The sequence below is a fragment of the Alosa sapidissima genome, chromosome 6 (genome assembly GCF_018492685.1).
Source record: "Alosa sapidissima isolate fAloSap1 chromosome 6, fAloSap1.pri, whole genome shotgun sequence".
Lineage (NCBI taxonomy): Eukaryota > Metazoa > Chordata > Actinopteri > Clupeiformes > Clupeidae > Alosa > Alosa sapidissima.
The window spans coordinates 19447340-19465093 of NC_055962.1; the positions used below are offsets into that span (position 1 = coordinate 19447340).

Genomic DNA, 17754 nt, shown 5'->3' on the forward strand with positions numbered 1-17754 from the left:
ACCTACAGCATCACACTGTGCCACTTAACTCCCATACCCCTATGCAAATTCAAACACCTTTCTTATTCTACACACACACACACACACACACACACACACACACACACACACACACACACACGTCTACTACCCAACCCTACTACCCATGTCGCACAGCAGTGATTCAGGATCCCAAACCTGTGGTACCACTTTATTGAGTTCCATTTGTCACGCGCCGGAGACCAAAGTCCCCTCTCTCCCCGCCATTATCTCCTCCCTCTCTCCCTCCCTCCCTCCCTCCATCCCTCCATCCCTCCATCCCTGCTTCCTCCACAAGTCTGTGGAGGTGAGGGGAAATCTCTTCTCTCTTCCTCTCTCGCTCCTTTTTCTTTCATTTCCTTTGTCTCTCTCTCCCTCTTTCATTTCCTCTCTCTCTCTCTCCTCTGTCTCTCTCTCTCTCTCTTTCTTTCTCTCTCCCTCTTGTTTATTCCCTGAGGAGCAGAATCGAGGCCGAGATGTTGAAAGGAAACATTTTTGCCCCTGTGGTGATATATCTTTTCAGACAACGTATGTTGTGAAATATAAAGAAACCCAACTGCATGTGACACATGAAAAAAGTACAGTACAAACGCAAACAGGACAGGAAACAGGACCAGACACAGCAAAGTCGATTTAAGAAGGTATAATGGATTGTTCTAACTTCATTTATAGGGCAGCTCAATGACTCTATAGGACTTTTATACACTATAATGACTCTATAGGACAGTTTATACAGTCTGGAGCAGCTGATTTAAATTTATAAAATGTTGAGCATAATTCTTTCATGATTTATCTATAATTTAAGTACTTTTTTGTATATTTTTTTCAGTTTTTTGCCTTTATTTGAATAGAACAGTGAAGTGTGACAGGAATTGAGTGGGAGAGAGAGATGGGGTGGGATCGGGAAATGGTATGGATGCTGTAGCCAGTTGCCAGCGCCCGATTTCAAGTTCTTTTTCTGTTGCTAAAATGTCTGTATTGTGATGTTTGCGTAAGTACAATATATACTATAGAAGGTGACCGAAGTGATTCATCTGAGGGGCCGTCTCTGTCCCCATAGTCCACTGGACCAGATGGCCCGGTGAAGGAGCAGGCCCGATTCTCGGTGCAGAAGAGCCACCGCTTACTGGACGAGGCTAAGAAGCTGGAGAACGATGTGAAAGGTGGGGCTCTATTCATATCGAAGCTTCGCCGTGGCCTACGGATTCATTTCACAGAGCAATTGAGCAGTTAAGTCTCTCAGAATGAAGGCCACTTTACGGGGGGATTCTGAGGCAAATTGCTGCTTGCTATTGCAGAGAACGGAGAGACCTTGGAGAATCTGAAGGGCAGGATGAAGGCAGCGGGCCTGAAGAACGCCGGTCTGATGAAGGACCTCAACGACACCCTGGGAATGCTGGCTACCATCCCCAATGGTGAGTCGTGTCAGCTTCAACAATTATGTCTAAACAGATGGTTGTTTTCCTGGGACTGTGTGTGTGTGTGTGTGTGTAAGTATACTCTTTTGATCCCGTGAGGGAAATTTGGTCTCTGCATTAGAGAAACAAACTCAGCACACAGCGAACACACAGTGAGGTGAAGCACACACTAATCCCGACGCAGTGAACTGCCTGCTACAGCGGCGCTCGGGGAGCACTTCAGCCATTTCTACTGGTCTCCGGTTACAAGTCCGAAGAGCTAACCAGTAGGCCATGGCTGCCACACCGTGTGTGTGTGTGTGTCTGTGTCTGTGTCTGTGTGTGTGTGTGCGTTCCACACCCATGACAGGCAGCCCCTGTGACAGGTGATCAATATAGCGTTGGCTCCTGGAGTTTCTTGAGACCAGCATCTCTGCTCTGACAGAAGCCAAACGGGCCTGTGCATCTGGGTTAAACTCAGAAGTCTCGCTCTCCGAACAAACTAGTCGCTATGACAACCTGCCAGGGTGTGTGTGTGTGTGTGTGTATGTGTGTGCGCGGGGCTGATCAGGAGCATGCCACAAGTCGCACCATCGAGATGCCAAAACGTCCCGGTGGCACAGCGTCTAGACATGCAGGGTGCAGTGGAGCAGAGCCAGATGCTCAGAGCTCATCAAGTGATGTAGGGAGGGAGACCCCTCACTCACACACACACACACACACACACACACACACACACACACACGCACATACAGAACAGGGACCACGAGCGCCAGAGGTTCCCATCTTAGACAGTAGAAGTTGCGTCCCAAGTTTTTTTTTAATGAGTTCTGATCAAGAGGTACTGAGAAATGAATATATAAAGTGTTATGTTCTTGAATTTAAGTTTATACACTTTTAAGATTTTGTACCACAAAAATGCAAAAATGAATGCAGTATTCAAGAGTTTTACATGGATTTGTTTTGATCAATAACAGCTATAATATATATTTATGATGCTACACTTTGTGTGTGTGTGTGTGTGTGTGTAGACTTTGATAGTTGACTTTGGCCTGGTTACTACATCCAATACCTTGTCCTTGCAAGAGCCCCTTTAGGACCTCATATGCTAGTATGGCATTCAGGACCCTGGGATTCTGATTGCAGTTGCTACTATGGATCTTAGTATTAACTTAGTCTGTAACTGTTGTGTGTGTGTGTGTGTGTGTGTGTGTGTGTGTGTGTGTGTGTGTGTGTGTGTGTGTGTGTGTGTGTTGACAGACACAGCGGTGAAGATCCAGGCCACCAAGGAGAAGGCGGGCGAGGCCAATGAAACGGCCAATGATGTGCTGGCACGCCTCCGCGACATGAACCTCAACCTGATGGGCATCCAGCGCAACTACAGCAAGCTGGCTGACGACGTGAGCAAGGCCAACAACATGATCCAGGACCCCGACAAAAACAGTATGCGCTGCCATCTCGTCTCACTCAATCCTTTCACTCACTCAAAGCTGTGTTCCAAATGTTCTCTCGTTCACTCACTCACTCACTCACTCACTCACTCACTTACTCATTGTTTGCTATGTGGCTGATACACTACAGTACATGGTGCCCTACAGTATGTAGTGAATGAGTGAGCATTTCAATTTGGAAAGAGGTTTTGTTGGCAGGACCTTTATACTTGTGTAGCCAAAAGCACAACATTCTCTTTGGTAAAGAAAGCCAAAGGTTCTCACCATTAGATTTGTCTCCATGCCTTGTCTTGTCTCTGTCTGTTGATATATTTATTGATATGGTATTCATTTTTTTGATATGGGCATGTTAACAGAATACAATGTCAATGGAAATCATTAACTCACACATTGTATTGTAGGGTTTTGCGGTGTGTATCACATTTGTAATGGTGTGTCTTGTTTTTTTGTCCCCCTCTCCCACCTTTTCGTTGCCCTGTGTCTTTTGAACGTTCCCAGCGATAAGTACGTATATTTCTCCGTTTTGTGGTGTCCACTCCCTGCTGTGTGGCCTCCAGTTAACTCCCAGCGTCCTTCTGCAGCTCAGACCGATGCATGAGGGCTGTATCAGCTCCGCATGGCCTCCCTCAGTTTGTTCCTCTCTTCTCTCACCCCCTTGTTCTCTCTCTCTTTCTCTCTTTCTCTCAATCCCTGTCTGTCGCTCGCTCTCTTTCTCAGTCCTTTGTTTTCTCTATTCTGTTTCTTTATTCTGTCTTTTCCCTCTCTCTCTCTCTCTCTCTCTCTCTCTCATTCACTGTGAATCCATTGTTCTCTCTCTCTCTCTCTCTCTCTCTCTCTTTTTCAATCCCTCGTTCCTTACTGTCTCTTGTCTGTAACTTTCTCCTCAATTCTCACTTCAACAGGATTAGGAGCAGTTGCTGAAAGCTTCACTAAGCGTGTTATCCTAATTTGCGCTTACAAAGGGGGGGGGGGGGGAAATATTATGCTAATTGTGAATGCACAGTGTGCCTTCACTGTGAGCAGTGTACTTGTTCTCTTCTCCTCTAGTATTGGATTTTTGCCTTTACCTTGAATGCGGCTCAATAAGTTATTAAGAGACAGCTTATGTCCTCTTGCTGCAGTTTGTCTCCTTTTCCCCCTCTCTCTCCTTCTCTCCTTTTCTCTTTATATATATACGGTATCTCCTGCTGATTATTGCTATTTCTGGTGTGTTGTTTGTTATAAAATTGGCTGTTATGGTGCCAAAGCAGCTTTCTCCTCTTGTGAATGCCAGCTACCTGTCCAGCTATCAGTTCTTATCTCACTGTCCATTCTTCACTCTGTCTCCTTTCAATATTGATGCGTGTATGTGTGTATCTACTCCTTTGTGTGTGTGTGTGTGTGTGTGTGTGTGTGTGTGTGTGTGTGTGTGTGTGTGTGTGTGTGTGTGTGTGTGTTTGTGTTTGTATGCGTGTGTGTTTGTATTTGTGTGTGTGAATAGTCCATGCAGCAGGGGCTAAAGTCCGGGATCTGGAGAACGAGGCGGATCGTCTGCTGGAGAAACTGAAGCCCATGAAGGAGCTGCAGGACAACCTGAAGAAGAACATCTCCCAGATCAAAGAGCTCATCAACCAGGCCCGCAAGCAAGCCAACTCTGTAAGTCACACACGCACACATAGGCACACACAGGCACGCACACACACACGCACACATGAACCTATCTTGACCAACTCAGTTACACTGCATTGGCATCAGCTCCTGTTTTTTGGTTCTGTCTCTCTCTCTCTCTCTCTCTCTCTCTCTCTCACACACACACACACACACACACACACACACACACACACACACACACACACACACACACACACACATGCACAGACCTGCATGTTCACACACACACAAAACCACACAACCAGCTATGCAGAGAAGCCAGCTGGTTCTTAGTTTATGTGTCCCTATATCCCAAAAACATCATGTTGAAATATCTTCTTTAATGTGTGCCTCAAAATATAGATGTTATGTCAACAGACCTTGAGCAGAATATATGCAACCATCAATAGTCATCAGTTACAACCAGTCAAGTTCACTCCCCCTCAATGTACATATCAATATTTTATCCTGTGCATTATTAAGTATTGAGCCGGAACTTACATATAAATGTCATACATTATAAATATCATATTGATATCTGAAGGGCATGACTCAATCTTGGTGCTTTTGTTTATCTCTCTGTCTCCTGTCCTCCAGATCAAAGTGTCCGTCTCTTCCGGAGGAGACTGCATCCGTGCCTACCGGCCCGACATTAAGAAGGGCGGCTACAACACCATCGTCCTCAACGTCAAGACCACTACGGCCGACAATCTGCTCTTCTACCTGGGCAGTGCCAAATATGTGAGTCCTTCAGCCTGAGGAGCCTCAAAGAGGACCCCTCCCTCTCTTTCTCTCTCTCCCTCTCTCTCTCTTTCTCTCTCGCTCTCTCTCTGTCCTTATGAATGCTTTCATAATTCTGCAAACTCACCATAGAGATTGTGCTGTGAAAATGTGAAGCACAACAGACGAGTGCAACAGGTTAGCAGGAACGGGAAACTAAATTAAGTCATTAGTCCCTAGCTGTAGCATCTGGCTGTAAATGTCTGTGTACAGTATGTGCTGACAGAAATATGTGACTGTATGCTGTACCACATTACAAGCATATGTAATATACTATAGGTTGATTCCATGTCAGAAATGTGAGAAAAGGGAAGCACTCAGATTGCCCTGTCACAACGTAGCATCTGCAAAAAAAAAACAAGGAGTACACAGTGTGACATTCACTTATTTGGGTATTTTGTCCTCCCTCAACCAAAAAACGCATAGCGCACACCACTGGACGAATTAGAAATAATTCTCCCCGACCGTCGTTATTTTCTTCAATCGTGGGATAAACACCAATTACCCTCGACTGAGGAAGCAAGTAATGAAAGGTTATTACTTCTCCTGCATGTGCTCCCCAACAGACACACACACACACACACACACACACACACACACACACACACACACACACACACACACACACACACACACCCTCCTGCAGGGAGGAGTGTGTGATATTAGCCCTCGTACAACAGTGGTGATGGTGTCGGCGGCAGGCACAGCAATTAGCCGGTGAGGCTTCAGAGCGGAGCGGAGCGTTTCATCTGCCTCTGCCGCCGCCTCTGATTTCCCCGTGGAAATCAGCACTCCTGTTGCTCCTCTTCATTTTCCCTGCGACCCCATGCTCGTGCGCGTCTGTGTCTTTTGCTCCCGACGCCGGGACTTGCTTGCACTCCCTTTCCCCCATGGGAGACGGAGAGGGTCACATCGCAAGATTGACCCCCTCCATATCTCAAGAATGATAGGGAAAGAAGAGAGAGATGAGAAGGAGGATGAGAAGGAGGATGAGAGATGTGTCAAGGAGAAATTAGGCCTGCTCTGCTCTGCTCTGCTCTGTGCTGGGCTATGCTGAGCTGGACTGTGCTGTGCAGAGCCTCATCTGCTCACATTGTGTGTGTGTGTGTGTGTGTGTGTGTGTCTGTTCTGTTCAGGTGGACTTCCTGGCCATTGAGATGCGTAAGGGCAAGGTCAACTTCCTGTGGGACGTGGGCTCAGGAGTGGGGCGCGTGGAATACCCAGACCTGGCAATCCACGACGGCAACTGGCACCGCATCGAGGCCACACGGTCAGCTCCCATTATCATCATTCCCCATCCTATCCCATCTGATTATCACAAAACACATCACTACATATGTAGCACAGACGACATTTTCAGAGCCAGGTATCCCGTTTACAGTCAAAGGAAGTGAACTGTAGGAAATGGGGACATGTTTCTCTCTATTCTAAGAGTCAAATAATACAATTATAATGGCCTTATCAACCCTGCACTAAATCCACCATACTTTTGGAAACACCAGAACAAACAGTTGTATCTGTTTTACCGTGGACAGTCTTGTGCATGCCTGTACTGTATGTATGTGTGTTGGTATGTACCATTTATGTCATTGTATCTGTAAATAAAGTTTAATATGTTCCTCTCTCAGGAGTGGCTTGAACGGCAGCATCTCTGTGCACCCTCTGGAAGGGCCACGAGCGGGCATCCTGCCCACCACCACCAGTGCCCTCTCTCCACAGACATTTACCATCCTGGACGTCGACCAGAATGCCTATCTGTTCGTGGGCGGGATTTTGGGCACAGTGAAGGTAGACACTTACTCTCTAATAATCCACCGTCGTGCCCTTGAGCAAAGGCACTTAACTCTGAGTTGCTTCGGTGACAATGGCCCTTGTAATATAGTTGATATGTAAGTCGAATAAAAGCGTCTGCTAAATGAATAAAGTAAATGTAGACCACTCGGGTTTCTCTTCATCTCGTACAAATCTTTCGGCTTTTACTGAAGATTTCCATGAAAAAAGGTAAATGTAAATACTACATAAGTTTGGACTGATAGATGGATAGACAGATGGTTGTGTGGTTGGTTAATTAGGTGTGATCATGTGTGCGTGTGTGTGTGTGTGACCTCCTCATGTTGTAGAAAGCGGACGCAGTGAAAACCACCACCTTCAATGGCTGCATGGGAGAGGTGTACCTGGACAAGAAGCCCATTGGCCTGTGGAACTACAGAGACAGGGAAGGAGACTGTAAAGGATGCGCTGTGAGGTAGCCACATCTGCTCAACCTTCTGTCAAATAGAGAAATCGCAGAGTTATCGTCAGACTCAAAGGCTAAGTCTGGTGTGTGTGTGTGTGTGTGTGTGTGTAGTCCCCAGCCAGCGGATTCAGAGGGGACTGTTCAGTTTGACGGGGAGGGCTATGCAGGAGTGAGTAAACCCACGCGCTGGAACCCCAACATCTCCACTGTCATGTTCAAGTTCCGCACGCTATCCTCCAACGCACTGGTCATGTACCTCGCCACCAAAGACATGGTAGGAGACAGTCTACAGATTAGACATACTCTCTCTCTCACACACACACACTAATGAAATAAGCAGCCATTTAGACTTTTTTCATGTATCAAAGTGTTCAGCCTTTTTCTTTCATTCAGTCCTTTACATTAAACCTCTCACTAACCAGCTTTCTCTTTGACCCCCCACCCCCACTGTGAGACAGAAGGACTTTATGAGTGTGGAGCTGGCCGACGGCCGTATAAAGGTCAGCTACGATCTGGGCTCGGGCACCGGCTCCGCCACTACCACCAGACGCTACAACGATGGCAAATGGAAGTCCTTCACCATGTCCCGCACAAAGAACCAAGGTGGCCAATCACAGTCATCACCGCCATGTGTGCATGTACTGTAGAGGATGTGAACACATAAGCACATACAGTAGTCTTCCTTGGTACCCACACACCAGGGATCCTATATGGTCTATATGTAGTACTAGCTGTATTTAGTGGGATTTTCAGTTAGAATTTTACAGTATTGTCTCATTTTTTTACAGTGTTGTCTCATTTCAGTCTCCTTACTGACAGAGAGCAAAGTCAGGTGTACTGTATACACACTGCGGATATACTGTACGCACCAATATGTGTCCATCTAAATATTATATATATATTATATATATAGGAGGTGGGAGGGTATTCTCATGGTGGAGCTGAGAGGTTTAAACAAATACTGTGAACACATACAGTATAGAATTAGATGCAAACTTTAACTCGGGCAAAGTGAGGTCTCTGTAATTGATATTTGAAATCAACAGTGTGCATATACATGGTGCTTGTTTCCTGTTGATAATTCTGACCCATGTGGTCTCTCAGGCACAATGACTGTAGTGGACGTGGAGAGTGGTGAGGAGGAGAGGGTGGGCGTGGCCTCCAGAGGCAGCAGCTCTGGACTCAACCTAAAGGACGAGCGGCTCTACTTTGGCGGCTTACCTGTCATAGGCAATTACAGGTGAGTCTCGCACCGCTGCAAGTCTATGACAAAGCCGGTGAAATTCTGAAAGGAAAAAAAGTACAGAAAAGCAAAATCCTTCAAAAGTTGAAACACCTGCTCTATGACCTCCAGAGGTCCGTATTAGACATTGTTTTTGTTCCAGCTCTGTCCTCCCCATGACTCGTTGCCCTTTTCCAGGTCTCCGTATTGTGTTCATTTCATTTGTGCCGCCTTTTAAAGAAGCCTACAGTACAAAAGAAGGCTTAGCCCATTCACAGCGCAGTGGGAGCCTTGACAAGCGTACTGTACTGCTGCTGACCAAAAGACTTTAGAGTGCATGCGTAGGTGTTCACCGTCAGTTTTTTTGGTAGTGGCAAGGATGATGCAGTGGCAACTGGCAAAGAGAGCAGTATTTTACCATGTGCTCCTTCTTTTTCTTCTACTTTCTGAATGACTGATGAATATCGCATAAAGGCTTGAAATAACTATTATAAATGCATTTACGTGCTTGTTGTTTTAAGCAATATAAGAGTTGTTTTTTATGTCAGAGTTGAATGCTCAAGTCGAATATCTCAGTAGTCCGTATTAATGTTAAAATTTACTAAAAGTGGTTAATGTGGTATTTTTTTTCTGTTTTGCTCTTGCAGTACCAAGTCAAGGTAAAACGCTATGTACTATTGCTGTCACACACATTTTGTTGCATGTAGCTGATTAGCATATTAGCTACTATTCACTCTCCTATGGCTTCACTGCAGGCAGCCACCTGTTTATTCATGATGTTCACTTCCTTGCAGTCACTCCTTCCACCCGTTCTTCGACTACTCGTGCTGGTCAGCAGAATCCCTATAGGGACAGGGAAGAACTGAGGGATTGCAGAGAAAGCATTTGAATTTTTTTTTTTTAAATGTTTACAAAGTAAACGCAGGAGAAATATTTTCTGGAGACCAGCACTGCTTCCACCTCTGTGCTCTGAAAAGCTTTTTCTTCACCCTCTGTTAATGCTCTGCTTGTCTTCTAGCCCAGAAGCTTATCTCTCGTTGCAGGACGTATGCTCTTGTAATGAAATAGATGTGTTGATGGAAGCTCTGATGAGACTTCCATTGTGGAATGAATGAATGACTAATGTTCATCAAAATGTGCAGAACATCTAAAATAAAGGAGCAAAACTGTAGATTTTTCATACTGGCCATACCTTTCCCTGTACATTTTGATGGCATTGTCCAGGAAGATGGTCACTGATTGCATTGGCTAACTCGCTCTGTCTTACCCCATTTAGGCCTGAGGTCACCACAAAGAGATATGCTGGCTGCCTGAAAGACATAGAAGTTTCCAGAACGCCATACAATTTACTGAGTAGCCCAGATTACACTGGTCTATCCAAGGGCTGTTCCATAGAGGTAACTTATTGTTCTGCTTTATCCATATTTTGGTCAAGAGGTAATTAATTACTTTAAGAATTTTTTGTTAACATTTTTCTTTTTGTCATTGTTTTCCACTGTCTTATGTAAATAATTTCTTCTTTATCTATTTTTTTTTTTTTTTCACAAAAAGTATATTGGGCTTTTGTAAAGATGGCTCAGCTCCTGTAACTTTTGTTCTGTTTCTTACTTTGGCTCCCTTTAAAGTGTGTTCAGCCACCAATTAATCAAACAGATGTGGGCACAGCACAGTCTGTGAAGTTAATCACACTGTCTAGGGCCTCCAGACATAAGACATCGGCACAAGAATGAGACACTCTAACACTTTTACAATAGCTAATAAAAGCAGTGAAGGCTATGGAGTCAGCCCAGTCAGTCATTTTTTTTATTTTCTTCTTTTCCTGTTTAATCCCTCCATACCGTCTAAGCTGTTTTATTTATTCATAAACATAGCTGAAATATTTCACAGCCTACACAGCATACAGTGGTGATGGGAATCACAAAGTGGATGGAATTCAAATCCAAGAGTACTGTACAGTATGAAGATACTGTGAGCCCAGGTTTAGAAGACACACCATCCTCTCCTTTAAAAGGAAAATTCTGTTATTAATTCAACAGGTTCTTGTAAGCTCAGTGAGAAACATAAATCCAGGAAGTGGATCTGAAAGAATGTTTAAGTGTGGAATTGAGAAACACAACACGTAGCATTTCTTTGGCGTAGCAAAGAAAATACACTTACACTGTAAAGAAGAATTCCAGTAGCAGTGTTAACTGTGGACATTTTGCATTTAATACATGTCTGGGTTAGCTTCAAAGAAAAGATCCATTTTTCTGGTAATGTTGATAGCAGATGCTATTGACATTGAAATTACATTTAAATGAGTTTTAAATGGATTCCAGCTTTCTTTGTAATTATTGGAAACATTTAGACAGTGAACTGACAGTTAGTAATGATGGGCAAATATGAACATTTCAGTTCCTTAATCTATGAATCTGACCTTGTTTACGCAGCACATTAAAATGTCATCAAAGTACAGATTATTTACACTTAGTCATCTTAATGCACCTGCTACTGCCTCTTGATATGGGTTGGATTTATTTTCTCGTTGAGAGTGCTCTTCAGTGTCCAGACTTGGTCGAGGGGGGGGGGGGGTTGATACCAAAGGGTTGATTTGATACCAAAGGGTTGCCGGTTCGATCCCCGACAAGTAGGAAAAATGTGGGTGGTGGAAAGGTTGAGCACTGCTCTCCCATGCCCACATCTACGGCTGAAGTGCCCTTGAGCAAGGCACCTAACCCCTCACTGCTCTCCGAGCATCACTGTAGCAAAGGATGGATCAAATGTATCAGGGTTTTGGGTGTCTACACCGTCTACACACAGTTTGGGATCAAAAAAGGAAAGTAACAAAGGCCCTCTGATTTTTTTTCTCACACAGTTTGGGATGTTTATATTTGTAGTTACATTGTCTGTTTCATGAACATTTATTTTGAAATTTCTATCTTGTTTTAGTTGTAACTCTCTTTTCGTGTCTTCGTTACCCCACAGGCTTGTCATTATAATCCCTAGTCTTGGTCTGTGCTGTTAGAGAAGAAAGAGTTTAACTGAGCTCTTTGTCTCTCTCTTTATCTCTCTCTCTATCTCTCTCTCTCACACACATACAGAACCTGCACACGGTCAGTTTCCCCAAGCCGGGCTTCATGGAGTTGCCACCGGCGCCGTTCAGCGTGGGCACTGAGATCTCGCTCTCCTTCAGCACCCGCAGCGACTCGGGCATCATCCTCTACGGCAAGGGGGGCATCCCGCTCTTCCAGACGCCCAGGAGGAGGCGCAGGCAGACAGGAGAGGTGAGACATGTTGCGCCTGTCTATCTGTCTCAGACCAAAGTGTCAGACCTCAGCTAACTGAATAACAGTTTATCTGAAGAGAGAGAGAGAGAGAGAGAGGTTACAAGGTTGTGCTTCCGGTGTCCCTCAAACTACTGGTGCTAATCCAGATCCAGGCACTCAAGTGGAAATTTAAATTTAAAAACCAACACCAACGCATCTCATTGTGCACCCTCAGGGCGTGGCAGATGCTGCATCATGTGTCATGTTTAACAGCTGAATAGTTTTTCTTTGTTCCAAAACAAATCTCCCATTTCTCTTGTCTCACGCAAAACCAGAGACCTACCTACCAAAGCAGCCTGTATTGAAGTACTGTAGCCTATCGATGTAACTGTATAACAGAGATATGAATGCTTCAGTTTGGCTGACATACAAGTAAGTCCATAAGCAGTTTAAATCATTTTGTACTGCAGGTGAAAACGCATTAGTGAGGCTTTAAAATGATTGGGAACAGTAAAGGGAAGTGCACAGCCTAAACTGTTTTTCTCTACTTTATAGAGTCAGGTATTTTACAAATTGATGCAACGATAACTTTGGATGTTCTCAATGCAAGTTATTGATTAAAGAGTCGGGTGCAGCTTTGCCTTGGGCGCACTGGGGGAAGCACTTAATGCATCCAGGAACAGTTTAATAGCCGAACACTTAAGAGGCCTGGCATCAGGTAATTGAAAAAAGGGAGAGCGTCTCGGACCGAGTCTGGTGTTGAAACACTGTAAGCACAATTGCAATCAACCCAGGGAGGGCAAGGGAGCCCCCTTATTATGTGAACTATAAAAGAGATTGATCGTGCATTAGCTGTTGTAATAGCTTTTTGCCCCTTAGCAAACAAGAACTTTTACCCCTCCCGTCTCTTTTCTTTTATTCTCTTCTTTTGTATTATTTTTTTTTTATATATATATTTCTTTTTTCACCCAGTCACAGAGGGGTGGGGGGGGGTGGGGTGGTCAGCGGTCGTTTTAATTAAAATGTGACGCGATCCGTCTTTGTCTGTAACGTCTTTGTCTTCATCTTCTCCGGGTTTCTTGGCGAGAGCGGTCAGGGTCTGCGGGCACATCAATTAGAGGCGGCTGCCCCGAGGAAATGACAGTGAGTTTAACCTCCGACTTACTGCCACGGAAGCGCCGTTGGTAGAAATAGATTACGTCTACAGCTCTTTGATGGATAGTGTCCAATTTGCAGAGGGAGGGGATGGGGGGTCCAGGCCGTCACCTTTTCTAGAAATCATTATCACCATAAATGAAGTGGATGTCATTTTCAGAGCGAGCCATGGGATCTTTTCTGTTTTACCTCCCACCACCCTCTGCTCGGTGCTTCTCCGTAGGTGTCAACTCCTCACCCATCCTCTCTCCCACCTCTTCACTTATTCTGTCCATTTATGTAGGGGACGTGTGTTGAATTCAAGTTGCAGAATCATGTACGACTAGGGTAGATGGGTGGTAGGGGCTTGTCTGCTCCAGAGACGACGCTGTTGCTACACATATTGCTACACACTTTCTGGGCTGTAAGGAGGTGTGTGTGTGTGTGTGTGTGTGTGTGTGTGTGTGTGTGTGTGTGCCCCCCCTCCCAATTACGGGCGGTTTCATCAGGAGCTGCTGGGAGCCCCTCAGACATGCACCGACATGGTTTGGAGTGGTGCTGGGTCTGCTATCTCTGTCAGACGTCTGCACAACTGTGTCAAATGGGAAATCTCTTAGAGCCCTTGAGCTGGACCTGCATTTCAGACGTCACTTAACTGAAAAACAGCAAATGTCAGATGCAGTATAATGGGTCATGTTGAACAGATGAATCGTCTGTTTTGTTCCTAAGAAATCAGCCTGTAACAACATCGCTCAAAATGTTGCCCCATGCGTCATCACCTTAAGAGTATGGGTTAAATAAGCACTGTTAGCATGGAAATACATCTTTCTGCTGTACTAACCCAAATTAGCTGGTGGTCACTGCCCACTAGTGTCTTGCTTTATCTCACTAGAGCTCAAATCTTGGTGGCATCATAAAACTGTTGGTTTCAGTGATTTTAGGGTGTGGTATCCCACTCTGTGATCTGCAACCTGTTCATAGCAATGCTCTGGTGGAGCTTCATTTCTTTTAAAGCAACAATGCAGTTCTATTATCTTAAAATAATGGCGTCAAACTAATTTTGATGCAACACCGGCTTGCAATTCAGAGAACTGAGTCTATGAAATTGGACATATTGCACTATTATGTTATGTTGTTGTAACAAGTAGGAGCATGGTCAGTTTGGTCAGTTGTAGATTTTGTCAGTTGTAGATTTGTAGAGTTGTTTGATTCCCGCCCCGTGGTCCTTTCCGGATCCCACCCCGACTCTCTCTCCCTCTCACTTCCTGTCATTCTCCATTGTCCTGTCACATTAAAGGTGTAAAAAAAGCCCAAAATATATATATATATATATATATATATATATAGTAATAGACAGGTGATATTTTTGAGATATGTGCTTCCTAGAGGCATTTTTTAGTAAAAGTTGGGAACAGGACTTTTTAACATAATTAACATGTGCTGAATCCAACTAGCCCTGTTCCCAAGCTGAATTTTGAGTTTATGACCATCTAATTTGCATTCTCTTGTAGCAGTAGTTATAAAGTTATTCATCTAGCTATTAATTCACAGGACATCATTTTACTAACACAACGGTTATGAAGAAATATGGTAAATAAACACTTTATGGTAAAGGTACATGAATTATCATGAATTCATGCATGAATTAATTCATGATTTATGCATTACTTCATTCCTTTATATCTTATGAATCATCAGGAATTGACATGAATCCATATACTCTCATTGATGATGACCTCATGTATGAACAACACATCAACTAAAGCATCAGGCGCAATTTATGATTTCTTAAACATGATCATCATGATTACATGAATTTTAGGTTAATTTCTCATGCATTCATCATGTCTGTGGCCCCTCAACTAAAGTAGTGAATAATGACATTTTTTAGAGAACTCCGAAGTTATGTTCAAATCAGAATTTGAGCAGTGATGACCACATTTTTGGCAGAAAGAGAGTTTCAGAGAGTTTCAAAGAAGATGCTTACCAATGAAGCCAGGCCAGACTCTTTGCCAAAGAGGACCGTAAACATAGTCAAGATGGTTCACGAGGTGATAATAAGGCTAATTATTATAATAATAGTTTTTTTCTTTTTTTATGCATTTTTATTTTTTTTACCATTTTTATTTTTTTCATAGCCTTTACTTTTTATTTATTGCCCACGGGAGATTTCTGAGATGCACAGATGAGAACAATATTAATTTATTTACATGGTATAATGATGCCCGTCCGAAGAAAGTGCCCAAAATCGCCATTTTGGCAGCCATTTTGTTTATGCTAATTGGTCAAAAACTCTAAATTCTGCTTGGGAACAGGGCTAGTTGGATTCAGCACATGTTAATTATGATAAAAAGTCCTGTTCCCAACTTTTACTAAGAAATGCCTCTAGAGCCATATACAAGGACTTTTTCTTGAAATAGCACTTGTCTATAAAAAAGGGGAATTGCTACACAGTTTGAAATGTTTCAGCTTTGCTAGAGCACATCTTGAGTAGTGGACATGTGTTGCTCTGTGTTGACCACATCTGTGCCCCCCCCCCCCCCCCCCCCGTCCTGCCCTGCCCTGTCCACCACAGCCCTTCCTGCTGGTGCAGCTGAATAAGGGAGACCTGGAGGTCCTGGTGTTCACAGGCAGACAGATCCCACGCGAGATCATCCGCAAGCCCGACAAGGACATCCTGCACGACGGACGCGAGCACTCGCTTCGCATCGAGAGGGTCGGGGGGTGAGACTCGCTGCACCTTTTTTGGACTTCATTTTGCAACCAGAGGGTCACTAGAGGTGGACATTTAGGGCAATGTTTTGATAACAAAGGGGTACTTGCTCATTGATTATCCTTAAGTGGGCAACTGAAGAATCTCTATTTATCTACTGGTGAAGTGTGTACTGTGTACATCTGAAACTCATTTTTGGTTTTCCATTACACACACACACACACACACACACACACACACACACACACACACACACACACACACACACACACACACACACACACACACACACACACACACACACACACACAGTCTAAACTCGGTCACTCTTCCCCCAGGGCGTTTTCCGTGCTGGTGGACGAGGATCAGAGGTTGGAGCACGTCCTGTCTAACGGCCAGCCTTTGAACATCGAGCGTCTGTTCGTCGGCGGCCTGCCTCCGGATGTGGAGGCCACCACCCAGCGGGCCAACCTGCCCTTCGAAGGCTGCATCTGGAACCTGCTCATCAACACTGTGTAAGTCTCGCCCCTCACCTGTCCCCACCTGTGGAGTCTGGAACTACACCTGAGTCTACTCTTGGACTAGTTTTTAACTGAGGCAGAAGAGAATGGAAGCAAAGTAGCTGTAGGTAGGTTTACCAGTATGCTAGTAACACTGCTAGCAGATGGGTAAGACCTCATATCTACCAACAGGCCCTACACTGATTTCTTTCTGTGGCTGCCTTGGGTTTTGTCAGGCAAGATGACAATAACATTTGCCCCATGATCTGGTGGCCAGTACGATAGCTGCACATTATGTAAGTGAATTAAACCTCCCTCCTGATGCCTTAAGGCCTAATTCAATCCAAAGATTTGCGACGAGTTGCAGCGGTGTGAATTAAATGTTGCACTTCGTTGTCAGCTGTTGCAAGCCGTCGCAAAGCAATCACCATGTCTAGTCGTAGTTGCAAGGTTTTAGAACATTGCAGCTCATCTCGTCCCGAATCTTTGGTTTGAACCCCCCTTATGATACGTGCTAGTAAGAGATACTAGCACGCATGGGTTTTAGGTATCTTGCTAGCATGCCTGTCTCCGAATCTGAGGTGCTGCAGGGTTGAACCGGGCGGTCAGTCAAATACAACTCTGTTATATATTCATAAAATTGCAGTTTCATTTTTTTAATAAACTTAGGGAAGAGGGATGAGGGATGTCACATGATTGGAGGAAACTGATCAGAATTTTTATTATGAAAATGATTTATTTTACATACCTCAAGCCATCTTCCTTTAATTGCTTTTTTTTTCAAATATCATGTAGCACCATCATTTCATAGACACAGTTGGGCAGAATAATTACCAGCTAAAAAGCTGTGATCCGATAACAAGATATGAAGGCTTAATAATTATGAATTGCCATTAGCGAGAGCTCTCTCTCTCTCTCTCTGTCTTTCTCTTAGAGTTAGAGTAAACTCAGATGACCTCTATTTAAATCAGAGAGATGAGTCTGTCCTCTGTGATAAGCTTGTCCATATTTCACAGTGTTGCAGTAATGTGATGGCAATAGCCAATGCTGAGGAAGTTGGCATAAACATTGATACCGTAAACAATATTAGAGAGTGTACCATTAGTCCATCACCATGAGACTCTTAACTGTAGCTGAACTGGAGAGAAAAGAAGTCCTGATGATGCCACCCATTGAAGTTAAGAGAAATTAAAACGTGTTCCAGGGCAGGTTGCTTAAGGGCTAATGTGTTCATGCTGTGGTTTAAAAGAAAAGATTACAGTGAAAGATTACAAGACACCAGCAGCTACCGTATATGGAATCAGGATACACACACATAAAATGAGATAAATTGAATGGCCGTTATGTTTGTGTAGACCCAAACATAAATAAGATAAATTGAATGCATGTGATGCTTCTATGACACCCAAACATAAATGAGATAAATTGA

The 17754-nt window shown here is 44.1% G+C and overlaps 1 protein-coding gene across 11 annotated transcripts in view; it reads left to right on the top strand.

Annotated features, from left to right (window-relative positions):
• Nucleotides 1-17754, top strand: part of lama2 (laminin, alpha 2) — a 145763-nt gene that overhangs the window by 119812 nt on the left and 8197 nt on the right. For 7 of the 11 annotated variants that reach the window (XM_042096118.1, XM_042096123.1, XM_042096124.1 and 4 more), the window contains 17 exons: nt 1079-1181; nt 1317-1433; nt 2676-2858; nt 3365-3370; nt 4347-4501; nt 5093-5236; nt 6412-6545; nt 6904-7063; nt 7396-7520; nt 7623-7785; nt 7970-8114; nt 8616-8751; nt 9381-9392; nt 10010-10130; nt 11814-11996; nt 15688-15836; nt 16164-16340. In XM_042096118.1, the coding sequence (XP_041952052.1) occupies nt 1079-1181; nt 1317-1433; nt 2676-2858; nt 3365-3370; nt 4347-4501; nt 5093-5236; nt 6412-6545; nt 6904-7063; nt 7396-7520; nt 7623-7785; nt 7970-8114; nt 8616-8751; nt 9381-9392; nt 10010-10130; nt 11814-11996; nt 15688-15836; nt 16164-16340 (2213 nt within the window). The remainder of the gene's footprint in view (nt 1-1078; nt 1182-1316; nt 1434-2675; nt 2859-3364; nt 3371-4346; nt 4502-5092; nt 5237-6411; nt 6546-6903; nt 7064-7395; nt 7521-7622; nt 7786-7969; nt 8115-8615; nt 8752-9380; nt 9393-10009; nt 10131-11813; nt 11997-15687; nt 15837-16163; nt 16341-17754) is intronic. The other 4 variants (XM_042096127.1, XM_042096128.1, XM_042096120.1 and 1 more) reach the window with 3 other exon arrangements.